Source organism: Vigna angularis, chromosome 2 (genome assembly GCF_016808095.1).
Source record: "Vigna angularis cultivar LongXiaoDou No.4 chromosome 2, ASM1680809v1, whole genome shotgun sequence".
NCBI classification, from domain to species: domain Eukaryota; kingdom Viridiplantae; phylum Streptophyta; class Magnoliopsida; order Fabales; family Fabaceae; genus Vigna; species Vigna angularis.
In genome coordinates this window covers 22,642,162-22,655,488 of record NC_068971.1, presented here as the reverse complement: position 1 = coordinate 22,655,488, position 13,327 = coordinate 22,642,162, and the positions used below count along the sequence as shown (strand labels likewise).

Below are 13,327 nucleotides of genomic sequence, written 5' to 3'. Positions count from 1 at the left end.
TTAACATTTCTTAAATATCAAATTCTTTCTAATTACTTTATTTATAAAAGTTATTTTAATATAATTTTTTTTTTTAATTTTTCAAGTGAACTATTTTTCTAAATTACCTCGTTCAAACACAACATAAAACATTCACAAATTTATTCAAACAAATTATTTTAATATAAAAAATTTAAAATTTTTCACACGAATGAATTATCTTTTTAAATTATCTCATCCAAACACAACCTAAAATATTCACAAATTCATTCTACTTTTGGAAGTATAGCTTCTTGTGATTGCTGAGTTTATGGTAAGTGAAAGATAAATAAATGATAATAACTCAATCAACAAAAAAGAACACTTGATGGAGAATAGAAAATAATACAAAATTTTCAATATGTTAAAAATAACTTTTACATAACATAAACATTACATTTTAAAAAATCTAATGCCAAAATATTTTTATAGATTAATTCATGTACAAACTAATTTAGACCTGTAAAAAAAGTTTGTTCTCATTTTTTGTGTTTTCCTAAAAATACCTTTGAAAGTTTATTCCTCGTATAAACAATGAGAACCACTAATGATATTATTTTTCCAAATATACCTTATCATTGGCTTTAAGCTTACTGAAAATATTAATACATAAAAGACTCGTTTAAATTTTAATGAATTTCAGTTACCACTTTTATAAAATAGTCTTGAATACATAACTTATACATAACTTACACTCAGACATACATACACACACATTAATTATATATATATATATATATATATATATATATATATATATATATATATATATAAATGTTTTACTAATATATTTCCATCTAAAAGATGAAAAGTTTGAAAACAACCCGCTTGAAAGTAGAAGGCATATAGCAAGCATGAAATTAAAATGATCATTGGCTGCCAAAAAAGTTGGAGCAAAAATATCAGTATATTTCTTTTAAATCAGAAGTCAGGCTTATCCCTTTTCAGTGAAGGTCTAGTCACTGTTGGAAGGAGTTCTCTAATTTCCTTAGCATGACTATCCATACCATTAAAAGAATAAGCTTTAATCATAGTTCTATAAGTAATGATATCGGGTTTACAACCACTCTGTTTCATCATCTCAGGCACCGCTTTCATCTCAGCCAGACACCGTAACCTCCCATACGCATCCACCAAGCAATTAAAGAATACAGTGTCCAGTAATACATCTGAATTCTCAACAAAACGCAGGACACCACCAATTTTTTCAGGCTTACCTGCATGTGCATAAGCCCTCACAAGTGAGCATAGTGTAACACAACTAGGTTTTATTCTCTCTGAACGCATTAGTCTAAACAAGTACTCCATCTGTTTTAGATCCCCAGCCTTCCCAAAAGCATCAATCATAATATTGAAGGTCACAATTGTCCAAGAGTAATGGTATCTTTGCATGTATTCCATCACAGCACTCATTTTCTTGTATTCCTCAGCCTTGCCATAGGAATCCAACAGAATGTTGAAGGTCTGAACATTAGGTTGGATTCCAGCAGTTTGGAACTTCTCATAACACTTCTCCATTGTTTCAATTTGTCCAATGTTGCCAAATGCCCTTAGTGTTGAATTCATGGTCCATGCATCGGGTTGGCAATCCCGGTCAGCAAGCATTTCCACAAGTATAGATTCCATTTCTGAAAACCTTTCAGGAGAAAGATAATTATATTGCAAATATGCAAATGACTAAATCATGCTGCAGCTGGTTGCTGAAAGAATAAATACAAGCTTAACAACTAACGAAAAATGGAACAACTTGTATAACTCAATTTTACTTGGAATGGAAGAGGAAGGGGGGGATCCAGGAATGAATGATGGTGCATCAGTGCCCAACATAAATATACAGTGAGAGAGCTCAGTTATGGAAATCATAGAGGCTAAGTATGCCAATAATCTGACTACTTTTTTACCTCAAAAGATTGAATATCCGCACTCTCAAATGCTTTTATTGTACCTATATTCTAGAGTATGACGTAAAAGTAGGGTAGTTATTTAATACATTTTCCAATTTCTGTTAGCAACCAGATTGTGGATGTATTACTTTCAGAAGGTATAGAGAGACAGGAAAAAGCTTACTTTCTTGCCTTCCCAAAAGCATCAATAAGAGTATTGTAGGTAACCGTGTTGGGTTTGATTCCATGATTGGCCATGTCAGATAAAAGACTCTGAACTTTGTCAAAGGAAAAAACCTGTAAGCAAGATTTTATGAGGATAGAATAAGTCTGTACATCTGGCTGACAACCAGATGTATTCTTCATTTCCTCAAGAAGAGTGAAAGCTTTGTCCAAGAGACCACTCCTACTGTAGGCAGACAACAATGCAGTGTATGATTCACAGTCCAAAAGACAACCCTCATCAACCATGGCTAGAAAGAGCTTATGAGCTTTCTCAGGTTGCCTACATTTTCCAAGCATGACTATTAACTTGATGTATATACCAGTGTTAGGTTTGTACCAGATCTGTTCACGCAGTAGTTCAAAAACCTGAAACCATGAGAGTATGCTTTAATATTATTACGAAGTCTTCCTATAGAAAGATAGTTCCACCAGAGAGTTTATGATAGACTAAGTGCCAAAACATTTCAACCATAGTTTTAAAATCCACATTCTTAAATATGAAAACATACAAATTAACTTTTCACAGTATATGAAATCCTTGAACAGCAATTCAGTAAGATTTCCTCCATCAATTTAACTCTTCCTTATGCTGCCACATTTTTAACTTATCTTCTTGATCCCAATGCAAATATGCTCCCCTGTATCTTTACTTTCTTCCTTCAACATTTCATATTTCCTGAACATGACCGAAATAAGTATTGACTTACTTGCTTCCCTACATATATAAGTAGAGGAATAAAATAAAATATATAAAAGGAGGCAGAGAGAGGGGCCAACCTACTAAACATACTTTTCAACTAGCTGATAAATAAATGACAATAAGGGTGAGAGGAAACATATAGCGATATAAATTTGTTAGGACTGTGCCAGTGAACAGATTTACCATGTTCCACTAGACAAATGAAAATAATCCCAATCCTTTGTTTTTTTACATCTCTACATTAAGTTACCCTATTAATAGTTTTTTCAAGAAATATGTTTAACTCCCTTTACATCTAGCCAATGTACTACTTGACCAAAAAAGCTAACTAGTACTCAATTAAAACAAAAATTAATATGGCCAAAGCTTTCTGTATGGTATTTTTATGTACAGAGATCTTAAACAAAAGATAAACACTCCATGTGTTTGTAGGTATTTTTTCCTGACCCAGTATTTTTACAGGAATTTGATAGGTAATCCAGTGCTGCATTAGATGGATGGCCAATTCTAATTTAGCAGAAAAACAAGGGAAGGAGACAGAAATGTTGGGTATGAGAAGGAAAAGTCTGTTAGAGTTCGGTCTAACAGAATTCACAGGAGGTAGTAGAAGATCGGCAAAAGGAGCGAGGTAACCATGGGGAATGGGGAAATTATGTGAGGAGCTAGATGAACAATTAAATCTATAATGGAAGGATTAGTCCTTGGGAGAAGAGCACATTGAATTTGTGACTGAAACACATCAAGGTTTAGTCCTATGGGACGAGTAGCACTCTTTGCCTTTCTCCTTATTTTCCATGTTCATCTACTATTTTTCGTTCTTTTAATTGCTGTATTTAGAGCATACCTATATACTTTTTCCTACATTTACGTTGTTAGGCAAACAGATATCTTGTTTCAGCCATCAAAGTTACACTTTCTTATGAATCAGTCTCACTTGTTTTCCTCTTCACATCCATTTATTGAACTACTTACTTAAAAGTTAACCAAAATTTAATTGTAGTTAAACCAAAGATTATCATAATCAAAATTTCTCATCCTTTTCTTTTTTATTCTAACTTTCCCTTTTCCATGTTTTTATGGAAAAGTTGACTATTTACAATCTCAAACAACAGAGCAAACACCAAATTCCAAACTCATTACCACAGCCACAAAAATAATCCATTTAGTTTGAATTTAAATAGAAACCTAGTCAACTCCAAAACTTACAAGCATGGAGTCCTGCGGTAACAGAAAAACCCGAGACTAACGATTCATAGTAAGAATACTTGCCTAAACCCTATTTGCATTCTGTAGCCCAAACTGCTGTAGGATCAATATCCACATGGTATAAATTCAACTTCCATCCCTCACAAATCATTCAGAGTCTCATACATATCAGTTTCCTTCCCTGTTTTCACCTTAAAATTCGAACAACGCTATGTTAAGTTAAGCCTCAACTCTCATTTCATTTCTAGCAAAGATAATCACATAGTGTAAAATATAAAAAAATGGGTCCGTGTTCTCTTCCCTAAGTCGTCACACAATCCTACACTAAGTCTTCGTTTATTTACTGTTTTCGAAAACAAGTTCTCTATTTTCTAAAATTTAGTTTGTTCTATAAACACATTAGAAAGTGTTTGCTTCTAAATACATTTCTGTTTTCTAGAAGTTTGTCAACACTTGAACAGAGCACAAGTAATGGAAAGCATAGAACATTGGAGAAAGGGTTGAGGATGGAAGCTGGGAGTAGGGAGAATATGATGGATGGAGCTAGTCAAGAGGGGCACATTGAATATGTTATTATCAAAATGCAATATATCACCTACACATTATCATTCAAATATAAATTAATTCTTACACGCAGAGACTAAATTGCACTTTAAGTTTAAAGATAACATTAAAAAAGGGATAAGTGACCCATTTATGTGAGGCACTATCAATTTAGTCTTTTGAATAAAAAATCTAATTTATTCCTTAAATATATAAAAAAAGTTCACATTGATCTCTCATATCTTAATAACAAAATAGCACCTTATTTACCATCAAATTGATCCTTAAAAATATATTTTCATGTCATAGAAAAGTTAACAATAGGACTTACTCAGAGGACTCTTTTTATATATTAAGAGATTTAAAATAAATGTTTAAGGATTCTTTTTACAGGGATTAAAAATATGTGAAGTTCTTTGAAGGATTAAATTGCCATATTCTCACACCATCTAAATTTTTCTTTTGCCCTTAAAAATCTATTTGAAACAGGTGGAGTGTTAAAGAGAAGAGTTATTTTAAATATTGTTTTAGTTTATAAAACTTGAGGACTAGCATGAAACAGCAAAAGGACCAAATAGATCATTCTGCCATCCCAATTTAAAAGAATAATTTGAGAATTCACCCAAATTCAACTTCAATGTCATTGACAGTCCAAGCTAATAGAGAGTGACGACATAGAACAACCCAGCAAAACCCACATAGAACAAGAGAAGAAAAGAAAGTTGATAAACCTTGAGAGCGGATTCCCAGCGCAGAGCCGCGACTCTTTCGTGGAGTGCTTCGAGGACAGTTCTGGGAAGAAGCTTCTTGGAGTTGATGGGACCCTTCTTCTTTCTACCGCTCTTATCAATCACGGCCTTTGTGGCCTCTCTCCACAGAATCACCGATACCGCTTTCTGCGACGCTACCTTTCTGTCCCTCAATTCCTTCCGCTCTTTCGCTTCCCGCCTCTTTAGCTCATCCAACTCCCTCGCTATTCGCCGAGTCCGCTCGTCCACCACCGTCAGCGCCGTAGAGGAAGGAGACGAAGAGGGTTCCGAGTCGGGTCGGGGCGAAACCTGGACCCGTGTTGAGGCGGTTCGGCGGGTGGAGATTAGTGGAGGGAAAAGAGGGACGCCGGGTGTGGTGGTGGAGAGTGATGCTGCTGCTGCCATTGGGTTTTGGTTGGTCTCAAGCCTCCATACAGACCAGAAATATCTGTTTGTCGAAATTTTGTTTTTGTTGAAATTTGGTTTATATATATATATATATATATATATATATATATATATATATATATATGCTAGTGAATGCAACAACTATTTACTTTTGAGATCAAATAAAAATTATCAATAATTAAATAAAAAATATATATAAAAACTTAAAAAGTAAAATAATAAAATAAAATATATTAATAAAATATAAAATTAGTAAAAGAATATGCATATTAAAATAATGGTTACAAAACTATTATAATGGTAAATTAAAAATAATATTTATAAAAGTTCAAAAAATAAAATATGTTAATAAAAAATTAAATTGTTCAAAAATAATATATGGTTAAAAACTGAATTCCATTCTGCATGCTTCGAAGAATTGTAATCTTATATATTTTTTATATTATTGTGCTCTTAATTTGTATTTTTTTCTTTTATAACATTATATGCAAATTTTTATACCTAATCGTATCAATTATATTTAAGTTTAGTGGTGAGTATTTTTGATATTTTTGTGGTTTGTTTTACAATTTTAAATTTTTAAACAAATTTTAATCCATTTTTAAGTTCATTTTCATGTGCATATTTGGAATGAAGTTCATCAAAGAGTGATTATGTAAAAGCAAGTAGACAAAATAGGAGAAGATTCGATAACGGTGAAGTGATGAAGCTCTAAAAAGATGTTAGGTTAATTCTTGAAGTTAATATTGAAGAAGTTGTTTTGGTTACGTCGAGTCACTTCAAACACCTATACAATTTTTTTGGGATGTTGTTCGGAAGTTAACTCAAGTCTTCGTCTCCAATCCACCGTTCAGAGGAATACTTGCCAAAGGTTCTCCGATGCTAAAGTCAGTAAATTGTTTGTACGATAGTTCAATGTAATGGTAATAAATGTGCAGTAAATGCGATCACCTACCTCTTACCTTTGACCTGTATTTATAGTTGTTGGCATGGGCTTAAGATTGGTGAAACCTTAATCACGACCAAATTTAAGCCAATTACCTCTAATTACCATTTATCTTAATCCTTGTAGAAAAACCTATTTGTCGACTAAGGCCAGATGTCTCTACTGCTAGTCGTTCGGTCTTGCCTACTGTTTCTGCTACGTTCAATCGCTACTTAATTGTTTCCTGCTCTTCAAGGTTATCCGGCTTGCTTTGGTGTGGTGTAAATATATGGTCGTCTGGTCCAAATAGTACACATGCCCCCCAAGCCCTAGGCAATGTAGTTGGCGTAGGGTTTACGATGTGGGCGGTTTCGGTACGTGAGATGTTTAAGGGAGGCTCAATCGGTATGTTTTTTCTTTTTTGAAATGTGGCTTTGACAGGAAGATACATGTCGCGAGTTCGTGCAATGTCATCCTCGAGTAACGTCGCCCTACCTAGATCGTTGATCGTGGGGAATTTTAACAGTGATGATGTCGTGACGGTTTCCAAATTTTTTCTATAAATAAGGGGATGGTGAGCCATCATTTTCACCATTCTCTCTACACTTTTCTTTATACCGTCCGGTCAAGAAGCATTCTTTTTCCAAGGTAATTAATAATGGCTATTGTGCATGTCAGTTCGTCGTTGGAGTCAGCGGGCAGAGAGGATCGGTCTTCGTCTCTGAGCTTCGTCTCGTCGTCTTATCTCGAGAGATCCGAATGGGAAGGGGGTTCGGAGCCTCGGTCTCCCGTTTACAGTGGGGAGAGGGTTATCAATGGGGTAACTCTTGAGCTTCACTAGGGTAGGGTCGATATTGATGATGAGGCGAAAGAACTTGAAGGTGGTTGGCCGACCGTTCGGGGGTACGGGTGGGCGTCGCATGAGCTTGGTCTCTACGTATCTAACTATGATAGTAAAGAAGATTTATAGTGGTGGGTCGACCGGTCGTTCCTGGTTCGAGATGAGGTAGACGACAACTTGATACAACTAGGTGTTAGCCATCCGAACGAACGGGTTTTTCATGGGAAGAGAACATCGTAGAGGATTTTTTCTTTGTGTATACCTATCTATTTATCCAGATGTTCGTTCGGGTGCCTTTTACGACCTTCCAATTAGCCGTCCTCCGCGAGCTCAACGTCGCCCCTTCCCAACTTCACCCGAACGCCTGGGCCTCCACACAGGCCTTTGTTGTCGATTGTTCCGCCCTAGGGATTACCCCTACTATCCTCGTTTTTCTCCATTATTTCAACATTCGCCCACTTGCTAAGCGAGGATGGGTATCCTTGACGTCTGTTGATGGATTGGCAAGTGTACAAAATCACACAAGTAATACAAAATGGTAAGACCAAGTATCGTATCCCACAAGACTCTCGGCAATAAACAATTGTGTGATAACTCGTTTAATTAAAACGTTAAAGAAACGAGATCATTGGTTTAAGATGCAAAAACAAAAAATTAAATATGAATGCAATTGATCAATAGCAGAGAACACAACGATGAACGGAGGTTGTTTATAAAATGAGATGATTATGTTATTAGAGTTTGATTTCACCAAGTTTACTCTCATGCATATAAGAATTCTTCTTTTTACATTAGTGTTAACGTCACTCACTAAATTACTTAGAACCCGATCCCTCGGAGCAATAAGCTTGCCTTAATTCCTAGTTCGTGCAATTCCTAGCGTTCCTAGAAAATTAAGTCTGAAGATCAAGAGCTTAAGACGACCAAGTACTCATACCCTCATCCTTGATAAATATTACCCTTGGGAGAATTCAACAAGAACGTGAATTGTAAGGAACCTCCCGACACTCATGCAATTCATAAATCATGCTACTAAATGAGTTAAATAGAGCAAGCATTGAAACAGATGAATTCCCTAACAATTAATGAAAAAGCATATAAATTAAGAATCAATTCAAATACATGAGAGTTCACAAGGTTACATCATCCCCCAACAACAAATAGAGTTTAGTTCCCCATAGACATGGAGAAACTAGATGAATAATGGAAAAGCATGAGATAGTGAAATCCTAAAAGTATAAGAGGAAGCTCCTGCCTTCAGATCCGCCTTTAGAGAGTAGAAGAGTGTGCTGTTGTGTTCCTCCAGCCAGAGATACAAAACCTAGAGCACCTAGGTCCTTTAAATAAAGTCGGAAAAGAGTAGAAACAGGGCCTGGTCCAAAAGAGTCGAAACAGAGCAAAACCTGGGCGTAATCCACGACGCACGATGCTCGGGCGCCCCATTTAGGGTGCTGATAACAGTTGAAAAACTGTTATTTTCATGCTTAAAATTGACACAAAAAGCAACCTTTACACTTAGAAACTAGCTTGAAATCATGCTTTTATCCATATTTTCAGAAATAAGAGAGCTGGACAGGTTTATGCTTGATTTCAGTGTTTTTGTGCAGGTTTTAAGGTGAATTTAGTGAAAGAAGTGAAGAAGGAGAGAGATGGAATCAGAAAAGTCAACCAGAAACCAGAAAAGTCAACCAGTCAACCAAAAAGTCAACAGTCAACCAGAATACGAAAAAAGTCAACCAGACGAGTTTTGGGCCAGTTTTATGCGATTTTATGATCTGTTTGGGCCTGGACCCGTTTTCTATTATTTTTATGTCCTATTTAAAGACCTAGATGTCTTAGGGTTGATATCTTTGGCAGAAACGAAGCAAACATTCTCTCTTCCACCCATTAGAAGGAGGAACTTGGATGCTCAGGCTACCTCTTCACCTTTCTAGGGTTTTATCTTTCATTCTTTCATTATTGTTCATCTAGGTTCACCATGAATATGGTGAACTAAACCTTGCATGTTTGTTGGGGAATCAATGTAATCTTTTTGAAGCTCTCATATATGGAATTTGTTCTTGCATCTTAATCTAAGATTTATGCTTTCTTTCATCATTAGTTAGGATTTTTCCTCTTTGCTTAATGCTTGCTTTGTTTAACTCATTCAATGCATGATTATTGATTTTGTCGATACGGGAACGTACGGGGGGGAAGTCTAGATCCGGGGAATTACTCCCAATATTATATTGGTTGTCGTTAAGCTCCTACACTTGATGAACTAATTATTAGGAATGCTAGGAATTGTATGAACTCGTAATTAGGGAGAAGCCTTCTTGAAAGGTACTTTAAAGAGTGACATTAACAATGATGAATTGAATGTTGAATTCCTAAAATATATGAGAGTGAATAAGATGAAATTGACACCCAACAACATATTCATATATATATTTCATTGAAAGTGCTTGTCTTTTGCTTTTGCCATTGATCAAAACCTCATGCATACATGTTTATTTTCTGTTTTGCATATTAAACTCCAATTATTCCGTCCTTAAGTCTTAACTAATCAACGAATCACATAACTAAACTAGGCCGTGAGTCATTTGGGAGAACGATACTTGGTCTTACCGAGTTTATTACTTGAAACGATTCGGTCATACTTGCCGATTGTTCAACAAGTTTGTGACATCATATTTTGGTGATCATAAATTTGTCCATCAAGTTTTTGGCGCCGTTGCCGGGGACTCGTGGTTTAACTGGTTAATTTGTGTGATTATTGATTATCTTTGACTTTAATTTTGAATTTCTGTTTTTATTTTTTTGGTTTTTATTTTATCTTATTTGATTTGATTTGATTTGATTTGATTTTATTTGATTTGATTAGATTAGATTTTATTTGATTTGATTAGATTTTATTTGATTTGATTTGATTTGATTTGATTTGATTAGATTTTATTTTATTTTATTTTGTTTTATATTATTTTATCTTATCCTCTGAATCTTTTATCTTCTGAATCTATATCTTCTTCTCTATCTTTTTGTGCTAACAAATATTTTCTAGAGTTTTGTGCCTAATGTATGCAGGATGCAATTCGATCAAGAATTTAACTATATGGGCACTCAATTCTTCCAAGGTCAACAAAGGAAAGCAAGAGATCTCATCTTTCAGGCAAGGCATGGAGGAATCACTAGGTCATGCATGGAAAAGATACAAAAGCTTGTTACGTAAAACTCCCACGCATGGTTTTGAAGATCAGGAAGTAGTCTTAACTTTCCTTGGAGGTCTTGGTTCACAAACCAAGATGATGCTAGACGCCTCAGCAGGAGGCAATATCAAATGGAAAACTCCAGAGGAAGCAACATAGATTATAGAAAACATGGCTACTAGTGATAATGAGCTGCACAGTGAGAGAGGAGCTCCTATGCAACAAAAAGGAGTTCTCCAATTACAGACACATGATGCCCTGCTAGCTCAAAACAAAATTCTAACTCAACAGTTGGAAACTCTGACCAAAACTCTTGCACAATTACCCAAAGAGTTGAAAACTGCTGCACAGGTAAAAACCCAGTTGTGCGAATTGTGTGGAGGCGACCATATCAATGGTCAATGTGCCTTTCCAGTTGAAGCCGTAGAGGATGTAAACTACATGACCAATCAGTATCGTCAAGGGAGCTACAATCAGGGGTGGAAACCACACCCAAGCATTGGTCAAGGGCAAACTGGACAAGCGGGTCAATATAATAAGCAGCAGCAGCAACCCACCTTATGGCAACAGTTATCTATGCTTAATGAAAGGTCCATGAGGATGGAGGAAACTCTCAACAATTTCATACAGAAAACTGAGTCTACCCAAAAGAGCACTGAAGCTGCTATCAAAAATTTGGAGACTCAGATGGGGCAGATCACCAAACAGGTGGAAGAAAGGCCAAGTAGAAATTGTGGGGCTAATACTGAGGTTAACCCCAGGGAAGAGTGTGAAGTGCTAGTGAGTGTAAATGTTGAAAAAGTTGAGTTGGAAAAAGAAGAGAGAAAAGAGAGAGAAGAGAAAATTTGTGTGAAGATTGAGAAAGTGAGTAGAAAAAGAAAAGAAAAAAAGAAAGTGAGAGAAAATAAAAAGAGGACGAGAGAAAAAAAAGAAAGAATCATATGAAAAACCTCTTCCTCATCCAAAGAAGTATCATAGGAAGAAGGAATTTGAGCGCTTTATGGAAATTTTCAAGAAATTGGAAATTAAAGTTCCTATGATTGAGACACTACAACAGGTTCCCGATTTGATCAAATTTCTGAAGAAGTTCAGTAGAAAGAAGAAAAAGAAGATGGAACATGAGCTTTATTGGGTCAAGCTAATGACGTTAAAAGAGCGCTTGCTGGGAGGCAACCTAGTGATTTAAAAACTTTTGATTTTGATTTTGGTTTTGTAACTTTTAATCTGTGGACATTATTTTTGTAAATATTTTGTTGGATATAGCATCTACTGAAGGATGCTAGGTGGTTAAGTATCTACTGAAGGATACTCAGTTTGTAACACCTACTGATGGGTGTTGGTAAGAAAATTTTGCACCTACTGATGGGTGTTGGTAAGTTTGTTACACCTACTGATGGGTGTTGGTGGATTTTGGGTCAGGCTCGTGACGTTAAACAAGCGCTACCTGGGAGGCAACCCAGTTGATTGAATGTTTCTGTTTGTTTCATTTTAGTTGCATAAGTATTATGAACATTGAATTGTAGGGAACCAGTGAGGGGCATGTCTAGGAGGCACGTAGGTTAAGAAAAGAAGGAGAAGGGCACATCACGAAAGTGCCGCTGAGCGGTACTCTCGCAGATTGGGCTTTGGTTGCCCCTTAGCGGGACCCAAGCCCATTAGGGTATTTTTATACCCTAAGCTGCACATAAGCTTCTATTTTCAGGCTCTTCTCTGCACACACACTCCTACATACCTTTTCCAAGGTTCTCCACATCTTTTCCCTCTTCCCTCTTGAGAAAATCTCCTTTCCACTCACGTTCTCACTAGTTTTCCATCTAAGTTTGGGGTTGGGAGAGAGCATCATTGAAGGGGTTGATTTCTTCATTGTGGTTTACTAATGCTTAACAATGTATCTTTTGGTTTTGTGAATTAAGTTTGATGCAGGGATGGCCTCCTCATCATGCTAAAAGAATCAAGACTATAAGATCCAAGAAGAAGGAGAGGAAGAAGATACAGATGACAACTCAGATTGATGAGGAGCTGAGATAGCATTTACTGATGAATGCTATCATGAACTTATGCTTTTGTTGGTTTAAGTGTTCTAAACTTATTTATTTTTGTTTTATATTAGGTTTGATGTACTCTATTGGACACCTGGTTTGTTATGATGATTTGCTATTAACTGTGATTGTGTGATAAGTAATGCTTGATGATGCTTATTGATTGATTGATGTTGAGATAGATGTGCACATAAAATGCTTATACAGGTGATTCACAAGCTTTGTGAACAAATGCAGGATATCATGATTGTGATTGTGAAATTAAGCAGGATGTGTATGTCAAATGTGAATGAGCTTATATGTGAGGTTTTGAGCTCCAGAGATTTTGGTATGATTGAATGCTATTACTTTGAAAGCATGAATGACTTTGCCCAGGTTTTCTATGATTGAATCAATTGCTTGTTTTGCATCATGTGATCAAGGCCGTTTGTTGGAACCCTTTTTATTGGCCAAATTCATAAAGTTAGCGCACTAAAAGAGAACACTTTGTGTTCTATCCTTTGAACCCTTAGCCTTGAACATACACTGAAACCCTTGATTGAAAATCTTTACCTTGAGTTAAGTAGAAGATCTTGTGTGGTATTGTTAAATGTTCAAGTTTGGGG

General features: G+C 35.8%; 1 protein-coding gene across 1 annotated transcript; it reads right to left on the bottom strand.

Moving 5' to 3' along the window:
* Positions 1 to 906: 906 nt before the first annotated feature.
* Positions 907 to 5,799, bottom strand: LOC108329668 (pentatricopeptide repeat-containing protein At5g48730, chloroplastic). Its single transcript, XM_017563999.2, has 3 exons — positions 5,307 to 5,799; positions 2,086 to 2,492; positions 907 to 1,654 (listed from the first exon to the last, which is right to left on the bottom strand). The coding sequence occupies exons 1-3, from the start codon at positions 5,727 to 5,729 to the stop codon at positions 940 to 942; spliced, it is 1,545 nt and encodes a 514-aa protein (XP_017419488.1). The 5' UTR covers positions 5,730 to 5,799; the 3' UTR covers positions 907 to 939.
* Positions 5,800 to 13,327: the final 7,528 nt, after the last annotated feature.

Coding starts and splice junctions, on each gene's coding strand:
- LOC108329668 (XM_017563999.2), bottom strand. CDS start 5,729: ATGGCAGCAGCAGCATCACTCTCCACCACCACACCCGGCGTCCCTCTT. Junction 2,493..5,306: donor GCTGGGAATCCGCTCTCAAG/GTTTATCAACTT, acceptor TCATGGTTTCAG/GTTTTTGAACTACTGCGTGA. Junction 1,655..2,085: donor GCTTTTGGGAAGGCAAGAAA/GTAAGCTTTTTC, acceptor TTCTCCTGAAAG/GTTTTCAGAAATGGAATCTA.